Below are 18928 nucleotides of genomic sequence, written 5' to 3' on the forward strand. Positions count from 1 at the left end.
CCCCAGTAAATTCGCATCAGCGTGTGGCAATGGGGATGCTGGCACACAAACAAAATGACCACATCCCTCACATGAGCCAGACCCACATTATCCGCATCACTCAGCGGTGTGAAAACTGGCTGCTCCAAAGGGTAYAAACCCGCATTTTGTACTCGACTCAGCGATCTCAGCAGCGAGTCACAGATGTCAGCCTGCATAACTCACAGAAATTGTGTATTTGAGGGCAAAGAAGGATTTTAACTCCATGACTTATGGGTGCAGGAATGTTAAAAAGGCCCCCAGTGAGTTCCTGACCAGCATGACAGTGATACAGCCAGACATTTAAATTGAATGCAGCTTATCCAATACTTACAGAAACACCATAATTTATTGCATTGCCATTACTCCATGCATGGTCTGTATAATTTATTACATAAATGCATTTTCTCCAACACRTTTTTAATATTCAGTCTGGCTTTGTTAAAAAAAAGTAATCTGGCAATCTGTCACAAGTAAGATTTGATGCTGTTTTTCAGTACCATTTTGCAGACCGAACAGCTAGAATTAATTGAGAGAAACTGAGGGCAAACACAAAGTCCAATSCTGAAATGTAATAGCTATGTTTTTTCACTAGACCTACTTAATATATTTCTAACTAGCTCAATAATGAATATAAGCACGCATGCAAAGATSTTAGCTGTAATAAATTAATACAAGAGCTAAAGATGAAAGTCGTGTCTAAATACCTCAAAGTAATACTGTTATTGCAACTCATTATATAGATGCAAATTTTTAAAAAACAGAGTATAAAGAAAAAGATTTTATTCAGACTCATTTGCCAGCTACGTTAAATTAAAATAATTAATGCTAAATTCAGTCTCCAGCTTAGTTTCCTAACCTACAAAGAACTGCACACAAGGATTGGTAAAGGGAAAAAAMCAATTGGGATGAAATCTGTGGGGCCCACTGGCAGTTACTTTATAATTTTGTTTGCAAGTCAAGATGAATGTGTTTTAAGAATATACAAGGAATTAGCAGAATCCAAGCTGTGATATATTTGCACTATGTTTAAAAAATGCTTTTCCTCCCTGTTTTTCAGTTCAGTTTTGCTGCCCCTTGTCTCCTGCCTTAGAAACAGGAACTACCTCAGCCCTGGCACTCCAAAGAGGTGCAAATTCACACAGTGCTGCTCCCTGCTGCAGACATGCAGCATAGAGAAGATGCCTTAGGAAGAACTAAGTCCGAGGAATACAATTAAACAATAGCTCCACTGCAGGGATTCAAATTGGGCTTTCAGAAACAAGGGACCTAGGCAAAARGTTCTTTTAAAAAAATAGAAGGGAAAAAAACAGATTATCACTACTGTAAGGACTGCTTGACCTCTGAGGTTTGAAGACAGTTTCAGAAAGCAGAGAAGCATGATGCAGATTATTTTTAAAAAATTGCTCTGCAGGTTGAAAATACAAAATTGATTACTGCACATCTCCTGAGTTAAGTCTGGAAAATTAAGAAGCCTCTCAAAACAACCCAATCAATTTATGCAAACACATATAAACTTATTTGATAATTTAATTCTTTGGACTGAAAGCCCAATGAAGAGCCTCCCAGGACACATCACCAGGAGGGCAAGGTGATCCCTCACTTCTCTGTGTTGTGCTTAGAGTTGTCACTWCTATTGACAGTGGGATGATGGAAAATGTGTCCCACTGTACTGCAACTTCCACTGATGGTGTTGCAAATACTGCTTTTCTTACTACAAAGTAGATCCCAGGCATCCTGATGCCTTCTGCAACATTGCAGAGTGCAGTATTTTAGAAAAAAAAAAAATGCTACAATAACAGATTTGGTTCTGAGCCTCTTCTACCCTTTTTGTTTCCCAAGACATTTTTTCCATCCCTTACGGATCTGCATATCTGGCTTGCTCCTTCTCCTTGCCTAATGMTATGTGTGTGTATAATTTCCATGACTGCAAACTCTGGGAATTTCTCACGCAGGCTCCCAGCAAGTGACTCCAGTGCCCAGGACACACTCCCACCCTCTGTGAGTGGTGGGCCCCCTGTCCTCTCCCTGACTCTGTACAGCCTGCTCCACCAGCCACCTCCCCCCACACTTCCTCTCCTCCCCACAAGTTCCTTCAGCTTCTCTGGTTCATTCAGTTCTCCTCAGCCTTCTGCAGCCCTTGCAATCAGCAGAAGCAGGAGGTGACACATTCGTAGTGCTTGGGCATTTTCTTTGTATAAGCACTGCCCAGGGCAGGTTGGGTCTCCCACCTTGCTTTCGCAACAATACAGTTCTCATGCATCTACAGATTTATCTGCATGGCCCCTTCTTCCAGAAAGGGGAAGCTGGATGAAGGCATGTGACCAATCTGAAGAGATACTTGCCTGTCATTTAAAAACCTTATTCCATGTTCTGGCACAGAAAAGCTGGAATGTTTTACAGTTACTTGGACATTTCCCAGCCAGGTGCAACTAGAACAAAAACTGGTTCCCACAGCATTTGGCAACATTTAAGCGTCCTCAGCGAGGGAAGGGAAGCACAGCAGGTGACAAAAGCCTTKTTGCTGGACTGCCTACATACTTGCACATATGCAGACCATTGAGAAAGCTGAATGCTTAGATCAACCCATAAGCCTGTACAATCACTTGTGATCTTCCCCTAGATATTCATGTATAAGACATTTCTGTTGAATATCTTTCTTTGCTTGAAGGGGAAGCAAAGCAGTATCTGCCTCTGAAGAACCTGAAGATAGTGCAAGCAGCTTCTTTTAATAGCCTTCACAGCACAGATATCTGACAGAGACTGTAAGACTGCACTAGGGTATCTCTTTAAGCAAAAATTACTCATGGAATGGCAAGAATGGATAGATGCTCTGTGAGAAAACATCCACAAAGTTATCACATCATAACCCCTTCAGAAAAGAGTTCTAATTACCCAGGCATTAGTTCYGGGGCTTGTAATGGACAAGAGGGCAGAGGTCTTCAAGAGAGCACTGTGTCATTTTTCTCAGTGGTTGATTATTTTCCCTTAAATTTTCAGGAATTTAAAGCTTGCACAGGCCAAACTTCTGTTTTACTTTGGCAAAGCAGGAGGCCAAAGGGCAGGAAACAGAAGAACTCTGCATCCACACATACTTGCGTAAAATAGTTACGCATTGAGCTCTACTAACCCATTACAGCACTGCAGGAGAAACACACTTATTCCAAGAGCTGTACTAGTGGTTCAAATGCAAAATGGCAAGCCTGTTTATGGAACACCATCCCAAGTGTTCTGAGAAGACTCCTTTAAGTCCCTAATTTTAAACTAAAAAGCACAAGAGTCCACTTTCCTCAGGTTCTGGGTTGCCTGCAGCCTCTGAATATACACTCCCAGTTTCTCTTTCCCACCAAGAACAAAACACTTCCCCTGCTGTGCCCATTTGCTGCCTCCTGGCTGAGCAGGCTGTTGCAAAGGATCTTTGCCTCTGAGGCTGTTGGAAGATGGTCTGTAATGAGCTCTGCACACTGTCACTCTCACAGGCAGAGTGGGTTAGTCAGAAAGCACAGTTTGAGCACCACTTGCTGCACAGATCTTCAATAGAATGTGTAAGAAGGTGGATTTGTAACAGTGAACCCAACTTCCAGCTCAGTCTACTCTTCTCTGCAGTTTCATCTAACATGGGCTTGGCAGCAGTCAAGGGAAAACACAGTCCTTTTCAGAAGACTACTCAGTACTTGTAACCTTCAAACTCTCCACTGTGCATCCCAAACAATTGCACGCAGGCAGTGAAAGAGGATGCTCTTGCAACTGCAGAACAATCCCTCTGTGTTGTCGCTTTCAGCTCCTCCATAGGAGGAGGCAATTCTGTTCTCTGCAGAAGCTTTTAACTACTAAAGCAGCCGCTTCCGTTTCCCAGGAAAGGCTTTTTGGGACAAAGACCTAATATRTGAGAGGCCAAAGGACCTCACACCAGCAAGAGGGGGAGTTTTCTGCCTTCCCCGTGCTGTTTCCTTTGTCCTACATTCCTCCTTCAGTACAGGGGACAGAGCCTTTGTCCAAGGCCGGGCTGACCATGTGCAGCTTCTCTCTTGCTTCCTTATCCCAGGGTTAAGAGATACTCTTCCTCAGAGAGCTTGCTGGTCTCRATATGTGGGCTCCTCCTCACTCTCATGCAGCAGAGAGGCTCTGGGTAGGATGGAAAAAAGGCTTCCTGCAGAGAGCTTGGCTCCCCTTCACTTTGGGSAGAAAACATCAGCCAGATCAGTCCTGATCCTGAACTGCAGCCACTCCGGATGAACACCTGCTAGGGGCCGGCATCCAGGCGTCCCTGGGCGTGGGGCCTGCTGGCTGTCCCTCTGCCACTTGGGATGCTGCAGCAGCCCTGCAGAGATGCGTCACACAGCTTCCTCCAGGTCTCTGTGCCAGCTTCTTCCCTCCCTTTCCCAGTAGCAGCCCACGTGCAATAYGAAGGCTAAAAAAACTTGCGCATTTCTAAGTATAACCATGTATCAAAATTACAAGTCTTGGTGCTCTCTCCATCCCTGACCCTTTGGGAGCAGCATCAGGGTACATGGACTGATGTAAAATACAGAGAGAAGACAAATTTCCCAGCCCATTTTTTTTCCTTTTTCTTTCTTTAAATAAACCAACTGAATGAACTGTACTGAACAGCTGAAAAACAACAAGCCAAGTTCAGTTCCCAGGCAGGAACAGGACATGAGTTGACAGAATTAAAAGGGACAGCATCAGTTGAAATCTCGCCAAGTCAAACTGGGCCTAAACCTACTTTATCTAAATTGCAGTAGCAGCTACAAACAAGCCTTCTCTTTCAGGCAGCACTGAGATCCCTCACTTACTGCCTGGAAATACTATGTAATCAGTAAAACAGTCTAGGGAAAGACAGCTTTCCTTCTATTTCAACAAAGTCTTTTATAAGCAACAAAGACTTTCTGTGCCTCTGCTCCTGGCACAAAGTCCCTCCATGCCTTAGTGTGAACCTATCCTTCAGAGCTGGAGAAGGTCAGAGACCTGTTCCCAGCCAAGAACTAGAAGTTGGAAAGACAACAGTGGCTTCCACAGCAAGGCACAGGAAATAACCAGCCTGACCTATGAATCCAGACAAACTGCAGGAGAGGAAAAAAAGCCCAAACTGTAGGAGATTAGGGAGGCAGAGATTTAATTTCTATTATATAACTAGCTTAATGACAACATAAGCCATAGACTTTTCAGCCTCCAAGTCAAATGAGCATACAGGTGTCCTTAGAAACTCCTGGGTTTCCAGTCATGCTTTCCTACTGCTGCMCTTCTGACTGGGAGGAAGCTTGGAGGAGCCTCATGCTCAGCCCTGCTTCACCAGTGCTAATGAAACAAAAGGCAATGTCACTCAGCAGTGGTGCTGGTCACTTCCTCTCACGTTCCTGAGAAATCATCCTGCACTTTTCAAACCTGGCCAGAGAGCTGCAGGRGCTTTTCTATACTGCAATAGAAGGAAATGTGTGGGGAAGAGATTCTCTAGTGTTGCCCAAGGTCCCAGCAAATCACGAACAAAGATGCTGCTCGTTAAAACCAGCAAAAATAATGGCCAGCTTATCCCACCAGCGGCTGATGAAGTGACAGTGCTCTAAGGCAAAGGGCAGCAAAGGGCAGGACTGAGCCTGGCACTGGGATGCCTCCAGTATTGCAAAGGGGCAACACCCTTCCTATTGTGAACAGGAAGAGAAGTCAATACAATCAGCCAARATCCAAGGCCGTGCAACTCAGTTTGTGCTGCCAGGAAGAACAGGCACACCACTCACATGGTGACATTCACAGCTGTGTCCCTGCTCTRTGCCCTCTCCCAGTTTACCACCCACACCTGAAACCACTCTGATCAAGAGAGGACTCACAGAGAGGAAGGACAGACCACCAGTTGTGTTCTAATTCACAGCCTGGGAAGCCTCAGCCATGGCCAAGGCCACTGCTGTCTGTGAACTGGCAAGCCTGTGCCTCAGYACCCACCCACAAAACAGAGCTGGGTGTATCCCTGCCTCACAAAAGCAGATAAAAGCATCAGACTCTGGAGGTCCCAAAAATTAGTAATACAAAMTGACAAATAATATTAAGCTTTGCAAGTCTGCAGAGGGGACCTGCATTAATTTAACCAAGGGAACGCAGATCTAGAGGGACTAAAAGGGGCCAGGTCTATCTGCAACTAGCACTTTGTTGCAATGCCTTTCAAGACCATTTACAAGAGTTACATCTGGCAATTCTGTCACCACTGGCATCCAGCTCCAGAGGAAGCCAGCTACAGGTTAGAGACCAAAGCACGAGCTTGACAGCTGCCTGTCGTGCTCAGTTCATCAGCCAACCACTCTGCACACCAGCAACCGGTTTGTTTTATCAGCCAGCACATCATTTGGTACCACTCACAGCACGTTCATCTCAGCTGGAAGCTAGGGGATGTGACAAGGCTGGCTTAGCAGATGGGGGGAGGGATGGGAAGTACTGGGGAGGTGAGCTCACAGGCAGCAGTACGGGGAGAGGGGGATTTCTTACAGCAGTGCAGGACACAGCGCACAAAAACGCAAAGGACCAGGCTGGATCTGAGCTGCTGCTCACAGAACAGCTTGTTTTATGGGAAACATCTAAGAGGAATTAGGCTAAAACCCAACCAATTTCTCATGGACCGCTGAATAACTATCAGATGATGAGAGCTTTTGGCCATGACAAACTTGGGTTAAATTGGAACCAGTGACTTAATGTTTCCATACCCCTTTGCAGAACAAAGGCACSCAGCCCCTGCACACTTTGTTGAGTCCTGTTCACCTACAGCAATTTACTGGGCTRTAATTTCAGTATTCACGCAATGGAGTTCACTGCATAACAGGTTCTGTTGAATTGAAATTGATGCTGATTTATACCTCTTCCTAGAACTAAAAAACGCAGTTAATCTCCTCACAATTTCAATCTAAAATCCTGGAATACTAGAGAGGAGCCAGGGCCAGCTCTACACTGGAAAGGGGTCAATATTACAAACAGATGATAGAAAAAATATATATGTTTTACAGAGCCATAGCAACCAGAAGAGAATAATAAATTGGCCTGGGGTTGGAAAAAAAAGATAAGGGTACAGTCAGGGAAAAATGTACATGAATTACTGGCACGTTTTATTTGGCTTTAGTCATCCTCCTGGGAAGAAATAAACAGCTTTACAAACAAGCCAGAGAAGCTTCATTTGTATTCAAGGAAGCAAGGAGTTTGTTTTAGGTTTAGGGTTTGGTTGCTTGCTTTGTTTTTTTTCCTTTTTACACACAGAAATTGGCCTGTGTCAAGAATGTTTGAAAACACGTTGGCAAGCACAGACTCACTGAGGCTACTAACTGAAGCTTTCTGGGTCCCAGGAGATGTGAAGATGAGGCTTGGTGGTTATGGCAGGACAGTAGGTGTCTGCTGGATAATGGCTGCAGGTCTGTGACCCCCGTCAGATCCCCTAATCCCGCTGAGCCCCACTTTTGGTGCAGAAGTTATAGTGCCTGACAAACACAAAGGGCCTCCATGACACAGACTAAACTAACTTGATTCAGGTGAAAACTGCTGAATAAGAAGAGTGCATCTACACCTGCAGCCTTTACAACTTCCATAATYACCTTTGTTTAAAAAAAGGGTGAAACTGCAGCATAGAGAGATRGCATAATGGCTCCAAACTGGGACATCATGCATGTGGTAGGAATTGTGTGTTTGTCCTTCCTCAGACTAGAGGCAAGCTGTCACAAAATAATTTCTACCTGAAGAAAGTATGACATGTCAGAAATTACCAAGGAAGGCTACATGTACCTCATTTTGGGCTTGCTTTTCAGCCAGGCTGCCAAAGGCTTGTGTAGCTGGGCTGCCTTGGGCACTTCCATGCAGCAGAACTCTCCTCCTTTCCAGGGAAGACTTTGGGAAACTGGCCCATGGACTTGAAACATGACAGAGGAGAGAACTTAAGGACACTAACCTCCTACAGGTTTCACAGAAATAAAAGACATATTTCATATCCTCTGAAAAGGGGATCTCTTCACTATCACAGTGCAGAGGTGTTTGTGGGGGAAAAAAMCACAAACCAGACCAGCTATAGTTAGTTTGGTCATTGTTTTGACATGTTGTTAGCAACACRTATAACTTGTTGTGTACCTACTTTTCAAAAGTAATAAATTTTCTAAGGAATAATTAATATAAATTGTTTCTGAAGTACTCAGCTGAAATCTACATGAAATTGCCACCGAAAAAAATGCACCTTGCATTCTTACTTTCTTTGTCTGCACATTTTGTTACTACGGTTTTGCAATACTCAAGATGCAAACAGCTTCCTACTACTGACTAGTCAAAGGTCAAATATTAAAATTCAACTTTTCAATTAGTTGAGACATCAAACTCACATTTAAATATCTTTCAGTGCAGAAATAATCAGACTATGAAAAAGATAAATTATGTATTTATGGAATCAAGGAAAATCACATTTAGAAGATTCGAAAAGAACACTTAGTCATTCAAGACATATTTATAATACAAGGGAGACTAAGAGRGCTCCTACTCTACCCTTGCCTAAAGGAAGGTCCAACTCTCCCTGACAAATATCCACAAAGAGCAGTTTGACTTGTTCTCAAAGATATGCAGCAACAGGGAATGTGCCACTATCCAAATGTATCACTGCACTTGCCATTCGAAATTTTTCCTAAGCCTATTTTACAGAAATTGTAGTAGTTAAATTACAGAATTTTAGTCTCTCCCATCCCCAGTAGGCATATGAAAAATTTATTTATTACTTTATTCCTTACAGCAACTTTTTGCATATTTGAAGAATGTTCTCACATCTTCCATCTTCTCCTCCCTAGACTAAACAAATGTAACTTTTTCGATCATTCCTTCACAGGTCATATTTTCTGAACCTTTGGATCATACTTACTGCTCTCCTCCAGTCTCCCTCCGACTGGGATGCATCTCACTTGAAGCTTTTTGCCCAAAATGCAATACAATGCTGTCCCTCTCCTTTGCTGTGTAGGACCCAATCATGCACTGGATTATTCCGTGTCAGGACAGGACCTTACACCTGCTGTGCCTGCCTGCCCCTACTGCACACCAGTACTTCCCAGCTCTACCCATCTTTTGTGGTTGATGACTAGACACTGACCATCACTCAGAATCTAAATATCCAACCAGTATTGCAGCCCTTTTCTTTACCTTCTACCAAGATCTCATTTCCTCAGTTCATTCTTGCTATCTGTCTCCCCAAAAGCAGCAGGGGCTCAGCCTGCACCTGCTGGTGTGTTCTGGGGTAAATGTGATCAAGCTCAGCCAATCTGCAAACATCTAATTCACGGACATCCTCTTAATACTTCTGAAGCCAGTGTCACTGGCTCATTCCCCACTACAACTTGTGAATTGTGGAGAATATAACCATGACATCTGCCACATCATTATCTTTAGGCTCCATGTGTGATGTGTTTTCATGACAATTTCTCAAAACCTGTACCTGACAGCTGCAGCTGTTTTCTTTCAGACTAAAAAACATGGAAGCAGCAAGAGCTCATATACACACGTACTTGTTTCCATGCTACATCAATATATTGCCTTCACGACASATATCAGGCAGATTCTTGAAAACAACCTAAATTTACCTTAGAGAGAAAAAGAATGCAGATTTTAATTACAGGAAAACACAAACCATAGTCTCTTTATGGTGATCAAGCCTTGTAATACTGCAGTACATAAAGAGTTAACAACTGCAGTAAGCTCTGGGTAAGCTTTCTGTAGGAAGAGCATTGCTTCCTTTTCATTTGAATTGAAGTATAAATTTGTTCTACCATGAGATATTTGCAGTAGACCCACGAACCATGACAAGCTAAGGTCATGGAACTGTGCAGTTTCATTTTCAAGGTTTGAAGGTTTGGGGGTTTTTTAAAACTAACAGAGTTGGAATTTGTGGTCATGGTCAAACARTGATAAAATTAAGAACAGATAAAGCCACAAATAAAACCTTTTGAGACTTGAAAGCTTGGTTTTGTTGAAGGAGGGTGAGTACTGCCCTTTAATCAAAAGCACTGAGCGCTTGTTACAGTGAACAGAGAAGCCAAGGACTGAAAGAGGTCTGAAATTCAATGCAGGAGATTGCTTTTCTAAAGTAAAGCCACAGTGCAGGAGAGAGAGAGAGGGAGAGAGAGAAAGAAACAAAGGAATGCAACATTCATTTGCCTAGAATTGTTTTTTAGAAAAATACATCACTTGCCATGAGACATGCTTTGCAACTGCAATATACAGGAATAATATTTAGGACAGCAGTAGCTGCTAGATGAATATTCAACTCAGTTGTCACCACCTGAAAATGCTCAGTGGGAGTATAACTACACCTTACTCTCTCCCAGCTTCAGCTGGGCTCAGCAGAGCACCTCTAGGATAACTAAATGTCTGCTTTTATCAAGAGATAAGAATTTAGCTGTTAGCACAGCTCTCAGAGTAAACAATCTTGTGACATCAGAAAGTGCTTGGAGCCTATCCAAAAGTTTCTGACCGTTTTATTATTTTTCTTTCTTCTTGTTCAGGCTGGATTCATAAGCTTTATCTAAGTTGTTTTGGTTTATCAAATGTTTTTAACGCTATTTTGGAGTATTAAAGAGACACCACAGATTTTTTTTTTAAACAACTGAAGACAGCATTAAGSTACATACACAAGAGTTAAACAACACTTATCAGTGTTTCATTTGAYAAATGCTCTAAGCAGTACAGTCAGAAAGAACCTGAGCAAAAAGAAACCTTTCATCATATAAAACAATGCTGTCATGCCACAGCCTGCCTCATGCCCAATGGGCTTCAGAAGAACCAACCCTTCAAATACTTCACAGTTTTAAAGTTTCAACATCTGAACAGAGAAGTCCTGTGAAAAAACAAGAAAAGAAGACAATCGCAGAAACTCATTTGGCTCTGCAGAGTGAGAATGTCAAACTGGGGGAAACTCTGCTAGGTAGAAAGTAAYACTGACGAGATCTGTGTGCCTGATTACCCAGGAGTAACATAAGGGAGAACAGGGGAACTGCCCTGGACACTGCCAGCCTGAGAGCTCAAGGGAGCAAAACAAAARAAAACAGTTTGTGTCAAATGTAGCAAAAGGACTGGGGACTCTGCAGAGCAATGGAGTGCGAGATCTTTGACTAAATTAGAAAATTACTGCATCTAGCTGTGGTCAACCGGCATTGCCCTGAAAGATCAAGAAGAAACATGATAAAGTAGGCCCCATTACAAGACTCACTTTTAAATGCRTCATCTTGTCAGGATTAACATGATATCTATTATTAACCAGACGATTTTAGCCTGAGAAAGTTCTTTTCTAAAAGAGACATGTGATAATCAAATTTGTACTAAAATAAAACTAGGGCTAGTTCACTTGTTGCAACAGCATACAGATTCCTTTTAYACAAGGCAAGAAGCAGTTGGTAACACATGGTGACAGCACACAGCTGCTTGCTGAAGGGCATGAATCAGTATGGAAAAAACCAACAAAAATCCAACACTTCTGTAATATTTTAAGGATCTTTGCCCGTCTCTCATCCAGCCTCCCTGTTTGAAGTGGAGCCATCACCAATGCTAGATCAGGGCCAACTCAGCTTTGTTGAGCTAAATTGTGAACCTTTCCAGGCATGGAGTTCCAACACCTCTCTTATAWACCAATCCCAGTCCTTTGTCACTCTCCTTGTGAGCAAGTTTTCCTTGAAGCTTTTCCAGGGCCTCCCATACTGCAATTCAGAGCTGCAGCTCATTGATGTACTACTAGGGCTTGACCCCACAATCTTGTAACTACCCTCCCTAGAGCTGTAGGCTCCAGTTAGATCACCCTGTACATTCTCTTCCCAGGCTAAGCTGGCTCTGTTCCCTCCAGCTCTCCTCATGGCTCACGTGCCCTACGCCCCTGGCCACCTTGAATGCTCTCCAAATTTTCCGTATCTCTTAAAGGCCCAAAACATGACACAATATTTTAAGAAACAAATTATATAAATGAAACTATGAAAAAACAGTGCAAGAGGGTAGTTTGTAGGCACCCCAGTTCCCAGTTTTCTGGCAATTCTCCATCTGCAGTAATGATTCATAATTGTTCATTCCTTGGCYCTCCGAGCCTTAGCATTCCTTATGATTTTTACATTTTCACATCTCAACAACCCCATGCTCACATGCATTGYTACTGCTCAGCTGCCGGGACCACTGGAAGAGATTTGCCTGTGATGAAGGTGCAATGCTTTTGGAAGTTACAGCCCTTCTGCTGAGCAGTGAGACCTTATCTGATGGCTGTTTCTCAGCCAATCGGGATAAGCAGATGTGTTTTTCTTGCTGAGAGAAGATGAGCCCAACTATGTAGGACAGAGTCACTGGGCAGATTTTCTGTAGTTACTGACTGTTCTGTACCTTCAGCTCCTCAATACCCAGGATTTGCAGTTACCTGATCAGCAATTGGTTTTGTTCCAGCAGGCTGGCTGAAGGAAGCATTATTTTGGGTTCCCACACAAAGACAATTCCCAAAAGTTGACTGGGTGCTGATGAGACAAATATCACACCCTGTAACAGATGTGGCCCTTCAGTGCTAGAGTGGGAAAAAGCAAGGCCTTCTGCTCAACCCCATGGTACCTGACTGGAAGACGTATCTGGCCAAGCCTTGCATCAGCTCTGCTGGCCAGGTGGGYGGTGCCGACTCCCCCGTCTCTCTCTTCAGTCGGAATGTCAGCTCAAACCCAAAACCACTCGGTCCCTCTGTTCCTGTAAACCTGGAGGGAATGAAAAATAAAAAGTCACGACACACTTCTTGTAACCAGAGCAGGATTTAAGATTAGGACCATGGAAAAAGGATGAGCGTTCTCCTCATAGAATAGACGTGTTTTAGAAATTGCCTTTCAGTCTMCTCTGCCTCTAATGGCGTAATATGGTGAGATTAACTGGTGTAATACAATTTCAATGATAACCATCACTGTAGTGTTTTCAATCAGAATAATTCAGCCTTGGAACCATGACTTCTTTCCTGGGAATTGTGGGATTTTCAACAACCTGGCTTTGTTTCTAAAACATCATTGKAAGTTTTGCACTGATAGCCAAATGGAAACACAAAAGGGCATAACAGAAAAGAATATTATTCCACTCTTACGCATTGAGAAGTGGGATACCATTGAAGTACTGAGTACCGAGTAGTTTGCAAATTTGAAAGCAAGTTAGGGTCATCCATGTGATTTCTACCACTGCCACTGTATCCCTTGCTCAAGACTGCTATACAAAAGTAGGGAAAAAAAGGAAGGATTTACACTGAGCATAAAAACACTTGACAGAAGCTTTAATAAACCTGTATTATTCTCCAAGTTAAAATCTCTGACAACTCCAGCCATTGGCAAATTCTCTGGGGAAACTTTATGAATGTCTTGGATATTGTATCTTGCTGGCATATATGAAAGATACAATGCATAAAGATTTAATAACACTATACTACTTCTAAAAACAGTCAAACAGAACAGTCTGGAAAGTAACCAGAGAACTTTCTATTTGAAAAATGAAAAGAGGTAACAACAGTAATTACAATGCAGCAGTCCACAAGCATCCAGCTTCACAATAAGACAACCATCTGGGATGRAGTGTGTGCAGGAAGGAATCCCAAAATCAGCATTTTTATCTGCATGTGGCCCCAGGTACAAAAACCTGAAAGCTGCAGCACAGCATCAAGTTTCTGTACTAACAGATCTGAATATTCCACATAGTTTGCTTTATGCTGAACCCTGCAGTTTTGAGCGAAAGTTTTTTTTAAATGCTAAGGAAAAGAAAACTGAAAAAATATCTGACTGAAAACAATAAAGTATTAGAAGTCATTCTGACATCTGCAATAGAAGACTAAACAATAAAGCAAATACTAGTATAACAACATACAAGCACGTCCATTTTTATTTCTCTCCACATTATCCTCAACAAAGAATCTGACAATTAAATACCATGAAAACAATCTCCCTGTGAACAGAGTAGAAAACACATTTAAAACGCTCAACTGAYACATGTAAAACCTCTTTTGGGAAAGAAGTACACACCTTTAAGCAACAAGTCAAATCATTACATCTGRTTCTCAAACAAAGCAAGAGCTTAGTGAATAACCAGCCAGCCAGGGAGGGGCATCTGGATGTGCAGTGAATGCTGTGTTCTGTAGTCACACATGCAGATCTACCTAAGTGACTGAWACAGGACAGTGACAGCCTCACAAAYGCRAAGTTGTACCCTGGACATCCAGCACCCCTATAGTGTTKTACTAGTTTTACAGTTAGTAAAGGAAGAAACAGAAATGTTTCTTAAAGGKATAAACAAAAACACTTCAAAATTGATAGTTTTCAAGGGCTGATTCCAGAAAAAGGCATAAACCAGAAACTGAAACACATGAATGGGTCAGTTTTAAGAAAGATCAGTTAACAAAAAGCCTCCGAGCTGATCTTTCACAGTTAAATTTTTTTGGAAAGTAAGATGGCTCCCTATTGAATTTCCTCCTTTGAAGGCTGTGTTGTTCTGAAACAACACAGCTTTACTTCTAATATGCAATGAGCTGGAGTTCAGTGGGCTTTTTTTTTTAACCTTTTAGATCTCTGCTTCCCAAAAATAACTGTTTAAAGAAGACCACACATGCTTTACATTGATCCATATGAAASTTACTGAGTAACAGAAGTGTTTAGGTGAGTATCCATCAAATCTAAAGCAACATTTCTATTTAGGAGAAAATTGCTGGTCAGTAACTACTAGCTTTCACAAAGCAGTAAAGTTGACAGGCAAAATAACTGAAGTGAATTAATTTGTATGGTAGTGAGACTCAAAACCAGAAAAGAGTACTAAATAGAACGAAAGATAAGGAAACAAGCATTAAGTTACTCCCCTTTCAAGATTTTTTTAAAAATCCCCAAAGATTCAATATGTATGTCCCAAAGAACACTCAGAAAATGCAGCAGCATACAGTGCTTACATTCTCAAATTAATGGTTAAATCCTAGAAAAAAAATTATTTGCACGTAAGAGATTTGTATTTAAAGGTTAGACTGAATTTTTTTTTAATAGTTAATGGTCAAAAGTGGCTGAAAATACACACCTTTGTTAGAGGGAAAATTTAAAAACAATACGATTCACCTGTACTGTGCAGCTGTTCCCAGGTAACAGTCTATAAAGTAAGTCTTTGATCTGTTTAATTTTAGGTTGGTAATCCAGTTTTGAGAAAATTATGATGCATGTGGCTTTAAAAACTTGTGATTACTTTGGAAATATTTCATGCTTAATTTAGACAGGTCTTTAATAGAAAGAAATATTAATATTCAGAATATAATTAGCATAGTAATTTTTAGTTAGTATTTTTTCCAAWGTTTTTGTTTTTTCTTAAAAAAGTCTTGTATTTGAAGGTAAGTTCAATGTCATTTCAACGGCCATGAAATTTCTCTCATTAAACAAAGGACCAGAGCTCCTGGATGAGGTCTGGGGGATGTACCAGAGAATGGAGGCAGACATGAGCTTCAGGAGGTACACAGACCTACAACCTTCCTGCGTGCTTCTGACCTTTGGTCTAAGRAAAATCACAGAGAAGCAGCCAGTAGCCAAGTTATGCAGCTTGACTTCTCTTAGAGATAACCTTTTTACTACAAGTGCTTCCTCTAGCGCCAGCTTCAAAATTCATGAGGATAAGGATGCATCAGTGGAGAGGCAAGTAGCATGAGAAATTATTTTTCCCACTTAGAAACCCAGTATCTCCAGATAAATGAGCCAATGGAAGACAGAACAAATGGTTTATCATCTCTCACAAAGATAAAGAGACTCCTCTCTTGTATTCCATGTGGAAACATGGCATTCGCATGGCAGTCTCCTCCTTGTAGAGTATGTCTCCACTGCTTAAGGATTATTTYAGGAGGATGACAAGAAGCTGGACAMAAWACCCACCACACCTTGCAGGCTTGCAGGTGTTCAAACTTACGCTACTTCCTGTAAGTTTCAAATTTCCCCCAAACTTCTGGAAAGCTTCTAGAAAATCAACCAYCTTCATCCAGACACAGTCAATGAACAAAAAAAAAAAAAACCCCAAACAATACTTCCAGAAGAGAAAGACTGAACAAGCCTCATTTTCATGACACCAGGTGGAAGGGTAACAATAACCCACAGATGGAAGAAATCGTGCTAAAACACACAGAAGCCATGATCTCTTCCATGGACCTCCCCATGTTCTCTGCTACCTGCACCTGCACCAACCTGCTCCCTTTCCAGTGGGCAGCAAATCACCCCCAACAGGTCAGCCTGACACAACTTCTGTGCCAGCTGCAGAGGAACACACTGTGACTACAGACTTCGATCTACAGAAACAGGATTCTGGCACTATTTGGGGCTGGTTTTTCTGAGAGCTCAGGAGATGAGGACTGAGACGGCAGGTTTGGTGTGGAGTTTTTTGGGGATGATTAGGTTGGTTGGGTTTTTTTGGCTGGTTTTGGTGGGGTTTTTTGCTTTTTCTTTAAATCTGAAGGTAACCAAACTACAGGCAATTTAGAACAAAGGCTTTGGAGATTAGTTCAGCATCTCAGCATTGAAGTGCTTTGCAGGTAATTTCTTCAGCCAAACTCTTGCAGTGCAGCARCCCAAAAGCACCTTGGCTTTATAGTTAGATGATGATCTGAGATGGAACGTGTGCAAGAAGAAAACCCCAGAATTCGTATTTTGTATCTGTGCATGGCCCCAGCTACACAAATTGAAAGCTGCAAGACAGGATTAAATTTCTGTACTAACAGATCTGAATATTTCACATAATTTGTTTAATGCCTTGGTTCTGGTGAACCCTAGAGTTTTGACTGAAAGTTTCTTGTAAACACTTCTAAAACACTAAGAAGTGGGGTGGGGGGGAGGGGGGAATCTGTATTTTGCCCCAAAACTGACAATGTTAAGTATAAAGAGTCAGCATGGGCCATATTTTGCCCACCACTGCTTTGTCCCCTCCAGCACAAGGGCACATCACCTTTTTAGTCAACCCAACTGCAAAGCAACCAGCTAAGTTTTCACAAAAATAAACACCGATGGAGAAATTCTTGGCTTGCCACATGCTCACTGGCACACACCAGATAGTTTTATATTATGACTACAGCAGTAATAGGAGGCTCTGGTATCTGCCAAGTCAAATTCAACCCCATATTTAATATTAAAACCTTATTTTGYCGAAAGAACAAAAATAAACCTTTCAAAGGCCAAGGTCATACATTACATGCCATTCTTTGGGTTAAAACTCCTTTTATCTGTTCAGCAAATCAGCTCAGCAGAACAAACCACACTGCAGCACTGCAAATATGCTGGAGGAGCCTGSCTTGTTCCTTTAATGAGGTAAGAATTTCACTGATCGTGATATTTAGTTCCAGCAAAAGAATCCAAAGAAATAGAGGCCCCTTTATTTACAGAGCTGTGCAACCAGGGCCCCCACCCGAGCCCCCCACCACCCCACACTCTGCCAGGCCCTCTCCTGAAGCCACACACAGAGAACTGAAAAGCTGCTCCCCTCTGCAGCAGAGTACCCAGGGCGTTTTTCACATCAAATAACCCAGCTTAAGAGGATCAAAAGCCAAAGTAGCCCTTTGCTTTAAAAGCAGCTCTGAAAACCAGAGRCTTTTCAGTTTAAATCAAAGCTATTTGCCAAAGCATTTTCATTCTCACTTTTGCAAGGAAGGAGGGAAGGTTTGYTTCACTGCAGTGCAAATGGCAGTATTTCTGCAATTCTGCTTTGAAAGCTACACAGCTCTACACAAGAAGCAGAGTGTACTAGGTGTTTATATTTTGAGAGTTTAGGAATATGTGCATATAAATATATTAGGTGAACCAATCCCTGAAAAAGGGAGTTTACATAGGGAAATCACTATGATTATTTCAGCCTGGGAACAACAAGAAAGCCCTTTCACTATTTGGTGATAGTTAGGATTGCACTTTCAGAAGTCACAGCTGCACTACCAACACCTCCAGGGAGATAAACCATGTCTCTTCTGGGAAGTAAKGTCACAGTACTCTGGAATGACTTGTCTAAGATTCAGTTTTCAGCTCCTTCACCACCACTTTTGTGAAGCCACTTAAGATGCCTTTCACTTCAACTTCCTAATTGTATCTTTCCACATCTTCTACAATTCAGTTGCCTGTTCTGCTGCTGGTGAGCTAATCTGATATGATTTTGAAGACTGCAGAAATACAGTACATTTCTAACCTTGACATCAAGAAGAGCAGATGTTATTTGAATCAGTAGCCAATTTTAATTGTACTTACAATCCTCATTCCACCCACCAAAAAAAAAACCAACACAGTAACTGCCAATCCATAGCTTCCAGTATTCCAGATCAGCRTCTCAGGATCTCTTAGAAGTTTGAGAAGCTGGTCAAAACCAAGGTGACAGGCAGTATTCACTTCTCTGCCTGATGAGACCAAAGCACTTCAGAGTGCAAGCCTCARTAGTGTTTTAAGGCTGCAGAGCTAACACCCATCCCAGAAGATTTTTCTATCAGGTAGCAAAGAGACTACTATTAGCAATGCAGAGGACTGGTTCACAAAAAATAGCAGGGTACCCAGTGACTGATTTCACAGATGTTCCCTGTGGATCCCTTGAATCACCTGAGACGTGATTCCCTTTCATTGCCCACAAACAAGCAACATGAAGAGTGGTCTCCTGTCCAAAACCAAAGAATAAGCCTTCAGCAGCCACTGAGTTGAACACTTCAGTGTTTCCATCTCCTGGGACGAACATCAGGCAAGAGCTGATGTGCCTCAAACAAGATTATGCACAATCAGTCTTTTAAATTCAAACTCCAGGTGCATTGCACAATTTCTACCCACCATAAGCAAATGACTCTCAGATTCCAGAGCTTCAGGGGAAAAAAAAGAAAAGAAAAAGAAAAAAAGGGCCCCTACCTAGTGCTTCCAGCATCTTGCCTAACAGGAAGCGGTTGTTTTTAGTGCAGCTGTCA

At 42.1% G+C, this 18928-nt stretch overlaps 1 protein-coding gene across 3 annotated transcripts in view; it reads right to left on the reverse strand.

Annotated features, from left to right (window-relative positions):
• SUFU (SUFU negative regulator of hedgehog signaling) overlaps positions 1–18928 on the reverse strand; it is an 89484-nt gene that overhangs the window by 50879 nt on the left and 19677 nt on the right. For all 3 annotated transcript variants that reach the window (XM_057379802.1, XM_057379792.1, XM_057379813.1), the window contains exon 3: positions 12586–12722. In XM_057379802.1, the coding sequence (XP_057235785.1) occupies positions 12586–12722 (137 nt within the window). The remainder of the gene's footprint in view (positions 1–12585; positions 12723–18928) is intronic.

The sequence above is a fragment of the Malurus melanocephalus genome, unplaced genomic scaffold (genome assembly GCF_030028575.1).
Source record: "Malurus melanocephalus ecotype Western Australia unplaced genomic scaffold, MMel_1.1 scaffold_12, whole genome shotgun sequence".
NCBI lineage: Eukaryota > Metazoa > Chordata > Aves > Passeriformes > Maluridae > Malurus > Malurus melanocephalus.